The following is a 5079-nucleotide window of genomic DNA, read 5'->3' on the forward strand; positions in this document are numbered from 1 at the left end:
TCCCTACACTCACTCTATGTCTTTCTACATCTACTCCATGTTCCTCTATGTCTGCTCCATGGTCATCTACATCTACTCCCTGTTCCTCTACACTCAATGTCCTTCCATGTCTACTCCATGTTCCTCTAAGTCAACTCCACATTCCTCTACATCTACTCCATGTCCTTCTACACCCAACTCCATGTTCCTCCACACCCAACTCCAAGTCCCTCTATGTCTAATCCCTGTTTCTACATCTACTCCATGTTCCTCTATGTCTGCTCCATGGTCATCTACATCTACTCCCTGTTCCTCTACACTCAATGTCCTTCCATGTCTACTCCATGTTCCTCTAAGTCAACTCCACATTCCTCTACATCTACTCCATGCCCTTCTACACTCAACTCCATGTTTCTCTACATCAACTCTATGTTCCTCTATGTCAGCTCCATGTCCTTCTATGCCCAACTCCATGTCCCTCTACATCTACTCCATGTCCCTCTACGTCTACTCCACGTTCCTCTCCATCTACTCCATGTTCCTTCTACACTCAACTCTATGTCCTTCCACATCTACTCCATGTCCCTCTACATCTACTCCATGTTCCTTCTACACTCAACTCTATGTCCTTCCACATCTACTCCATGTTCCTCTATGTCTACTCCCTGTACCCTACACTCACTCTGAGTCCTTCTACGTCTACTCCATGTTCCTCTATGTCTACTCCCTGTACCCTACACTCACTCTGAGTCCTTCCACATCTACTCCATGTCCCTCTACATCTACTCCATGTTCCTTCTACACTCAACTCTATGTCCTTCCACATCTACTCCATGTCCCTCTACATCTACTCCATGTTCCTTCTACACTCAACTCTATGTCCTTCCACATCTACTCCATGTTCCTCTATGTCAACTCCATGTCCCTCTATGCCCAACTCCATCTTCCTCTGCGTCTACTCCATGTCCCTCTACATTTACTCCATGCTCCTGAACATCCAACTCCCTGTTCCTCTACACTCAACTCCACCCCAAGCCCTCACCAACGCCCTTGAGCTTGAGGAGCGGACACCCACAACTCAACATCAAGCTCAGCCAAGACCTCCACCATCCTCAAAGCCCAACCGCCAACCCTACCCCACCTTGAGGAACTCGAGCAGTGGCTGCTGGATCTTCTCCTCCAGCTCGGTGATGAGCTTGTTGAGGAGCGTGATCTCCTTGGAGAGGTCGGTGATGTTCTCGTTCTGCCTCTTGGCGATGGTCTTCTCCATCTTCTCCAGCTGCCCCAGCAGGATGTGCTCCTGCTCGTGCAGGAACTGCCGCAGCCTCTCGAACTCCAGGAGCAGCTTCTGCCGCTCGGTCTCGATGGTTTTCTGGGGACAAAACACGGTTTTTTAAGCTGTTGTGATGATTTTGGGGTGGAAAAGGGGCCACTTGGTGAGTTTGGAGCACCTGCTAATATCCTTGCTGGTGAAACTGGATGCCCTCAAGCCCAAAGAAAGGCCTTGAAAAGGAATGACCCAACCCCAACTTAAACTTAAGCCCCGTTGCAGCTCCATCCCGAAAAAGAAAGAGCTGGGAACTCTTCAGAACCATCAGAAGAGACCTGAAGTGGAGAAAGGACCCGAGGAGAACAACTTTGAAAAGCACCAAGGTCGCTTGAAGGAAAGAAAAGGAGAGTGAGGAGGAGGAAGAAAACACAGAGCCCAGGTGCCACGTGAGCAGCGGCTGCCCCTGAAGAAGCCGTGACACCGAGCAGTGCGTGCTGGAGGAGTTCGTGTGTGAGGGAAACGGTGACCGTGGGCAGACCCACATTGGACTTTTGAGGACTTTTTTTTCCTCCTGTGGAAAGGGGGCCACATGGAGGCATTTTGACCAGGTTCCTTTTCTGGGACGTCGTGGTGCTCGGTTACGCGCTGGGCCTAAACCACAACAGAGAGCAAAGGCCAGGGGCAATTACTCCCTAAACACTCATTATTTTCATTGCAGTTGTGTCCTCGCACCCTTTTGTGGAGGGAAGAGGCACCAAACCACATCTTGGGGCAAGTCCCTCGCCTCCACAGCCGATTTTGGGTGGTTTCTCTACCAAACCAGCACCTAGGCCTCATTTTCCACCCCCTGGGGGATCAATTAGCACTTAACGAAGCAGAAACAGGGACCAGTGGCCAAGAGGTTTCCCAAGTCCCATCACCCAAACTGGGACAAGGGGTCGTGTGGGAGAAGCCACTGGGAGCAGCATTGGGGCGCATCTACGTTGTCAAATAAACCCCAGCACTGCCAATATTTGGGTCCCTACTTGAATTTTTGTGGCAAACAGACCTAAAAGTCTCCTTTGAGACAAAGCCAGGGGGCAAAACGAGGACATTTCGGTCCAGGAAATTCACTTTTTGGCAAAACGGACAAATCTGAACGCGTTTTGGTTGCTTCACTTTACACAGGCCCCACTAGGCCTCACTAGGCCTCAAAAAACCGGGCCTTCATGGCAGTTATTTGGCAGAATTTTGCTATTTTAAACAAAAAAGAGGGGAAAAGATAAGACTTTCCTATTTTTAGGAAGGAGATGGGGTGTCTTGGAAGGTCCTAACCCACTTCATGTGTCCCACGTACCAAAAGTTCCTGGGTTTTTTTATCGTCGTTCACTTTAAACTCCAGCAGCTCCTGCCGCTCCTTCCTCAGGAAATCCAAGCGGCCCTGGATTTTCTCCTAGGAACCACAAAAAAAATTAAGATATTACTCGGTTTTCTTTCTTTTTGCTGCATTTTTTGGTCTTTTACTGCATGTTCGAATTTCCCTCTTACCGTATTTTTAATTTCCTTTTTGCTGCACTTTTTATTTCCCTGTTGCTGCATTTTTTATTTCCATTTTCCTACATTTTTAATTTCCTTTTTTCCTGCACATTTTGACTTCTTTTTCCTGCATATTTTATTCCCATTTTGCTGCATATTTTGATTTCTTTTTCTTCCTGCATTTTTCATTTATTTTTTTGCCTTTTTTCCCCCTGCACATTTTGATCATTTTCCCTGCATATTTTCACTCCCTTTTGCTGCATTTTCCACATTTTAATGCATTTTTCTGCCCACACACAACTCGCCCTTTGCCCAGAACACAGCAAGAACCACAAAGAAAACCACAGGGCCACCCCAAACCCCCAAATTTCCAACCCCCAACAATCCCCACACCCCCCAAAAAAGCAGGGGGGAAGCTGCACCCTCTTTTTTTTAACCCCTTTCACCCTTTGCAAAGCTCCGCCCGGCTTTAATCAACTGAAATTCACCTTTGGACGCTTGCCTGCACCCAAAAATAGAGGCGAGGCACCAGCTGTGACCCTCCCGAGGCGGGCGAACGCCGTTAAGGTGGGAAGAGACCTCCAAAAATCAGCAACCCAATGAGGTTTGAGCAAGGAAGGACCCCGGGGGGGACTGATATGGGAACGGACACACGGGTACCTTGTACTCCTTGTCCAAAAACCATTGACCCATTGTGGTTTGAGCAAGGAAGGACCCCAGGGGGGACAGATACGGGGATGGACACATGGGTACCTTGTACTCCTTGTCCAAAAACCATTGACCCATTGTGGTTTGAGCAAGGAAGGACCCCAGGGGGGACAGATACGGGGATGGACACATGGGTACCTTGTACTCCTTGTCCAAAAACCATCAACCCGTTGTGGTTTGAGCAAGGAAGGACCCCGGAGGGGACTGATATGGGGATGGACACATGGGCACCTTGTACTCCTTGTCCAAAAACCATCGACCCATCATGGTTTGAGCACAAGGAAGGACTCCGGGGGGGATGGATATGGGGATGGACACATGGGTACCTTGTAGTCCTTGTCCAAAAACCATTGACCCATTGTGGTTTGAGCAAGGAAGGACCCTGGGGGGGATGGATACGGGGAGGGACACACGGGTACCTTGTACTCCTTGTCCAAAAACCATTGACCCATTGCAGTTTGAGCAAGGAAGGACCCTGGGGGGATGGATACGGGGGCGGACACACGGGTACCTTGTACTCCTTGTCCAAAAACCATTGACCCATTGTGGTTTGAGCAAGGAAGGACCCCAGGGGGGACAGATACGGGGATGGACACATGGGTACCTTGTACTCCTTGTCCAAAAACCATCGACCCATCATGGTTTGAGCACAAGGAAGGACTCCGGGGGGGATGGATATGGGGATGGACACATGGGTACCTTGTAGTCCTTGTCCAAAAACCATTGACCCATTGTGGTTTGAGCAAGGAAGGACCCTGGGGGGGATGGATACGGGGAGGGACACACGGGTACCTTGTACTCCTTGTCCAAAAACCATTGACCCATTGCAGTTTGAGCAAGGAAGGACCCCGGGGGGACAGATATGGGGACGGACCAGTACCTTGTACTCCTCAGACGCCTCATCCACGGGAACCACAGCGTGGGGGCGGTGTTCCCGGGAGCGGTCGCACACCACGCAGATGGTCCTGCGGTCGTCCTTGCAGAAGAGTTTTAAGGCTTCGCGGTGCTTGGGGCAAACCCCGTCCTCCTCGGCCCCCTTGGCCCCGCGCAGGGCGAAGTGGCCAATGATTTCGGCCATGTTGGCCAACTGGCGGTTGGGCCTGAAGCTTTTCTGTTGGAAGACCTCACGGCATTGAGGGCAAGGGAAATCCATCTCCAGGTCCTTCCAGCTTTTGACAATGCAGGCCCGGCAAAAATTGTGCCCGCATTCGATGGAGACGGGGTCCTTGAAGAACTCCAAGCAGACGGAGCAAGTGGCTTCATCCTGGAGGTTGCCGGGCAAGAAAACGGCCGCCATGGGCTCCGTCCTGCGGGTCAGGGCTGAATTCGTCGGGGCCAGATGGGGAACATGAATGCTTGGCACCCAGCCCCGTGTGGGCGTCGCTCTTCCAGGAACGAGGCTGCTGGCTGAGGTCGCTCCCACGGTGTCTGGTTTCCTTAAACTGGTAACGAAATTGGAGGGGGGGGACACACAACGTGGAGATGGAAAAAAAAGCAGTCGGGAAACAAATCCTTGTGCTTTTCTCTCCCACAAATCCTAAAATCTTTGGGGTTTTGGGGGGATTGTGGGGTTTTTTTTTTGCAGGAGAGGGGGGGGAAAAGGGGGA

The 5079-nt window shown here is 50.8% G+C and overlaps 1 protein-coding gene across 2 annotated transcripts in view; it reads right to left on the reverse strand.

The window, feature by feature from the left end:
* Nucleotides 1–4919, reverse strand: part of TRIM7 (tripartite motif containing 7) — a 12335-nt gene extending 7416 nt beyond the window's left edge. The window contains exons 1-3 of one of the 2 annotated variants that reach the window (XM_010179173.1): nucleotides 4353–4919; nucleotides 2586–2681; nucleotides 1121–1351 (exon numbers count right to left, since the gene is read on the reverse strand). In XM_010179173.1, the coding sequence (XP_010177475.1) occupies nucleotides 1121–1351; nucleotides 2586–2681; nucleotides 4353–4769 (744 nt within the window). In that variant the 5' untranslated portion in view covers nucleotides 4770–4919. The remainder of the gene's footprint in view (nucleotides 1–1120; nucleotides 1352–2585; nucleotides 2682–4352) is intronic. The other variant, XM_010179172.1, reaches the window with a different exon arrangement.
* Nucleotides 4920–5079: the final 160 nt, after the last annotated feature.

Source organism: Mesitornis unicolor, unplaced genomic scaffold (assembly GCF_000695765.1).
Source record: "Mesitornis unicolor isolate BGI_N332 unplaced genomic scaffold, ASM69576v1 scaffold24482, whole genome shotgun sequence".
Taxonomy (NCBI): domain Eukaryota; kingdom Metazoa; phylum Chordata; class Aves; order Mesitornithiformes; family Mesitornithidae; genus Mesitornis; species Mesitornis unicolor.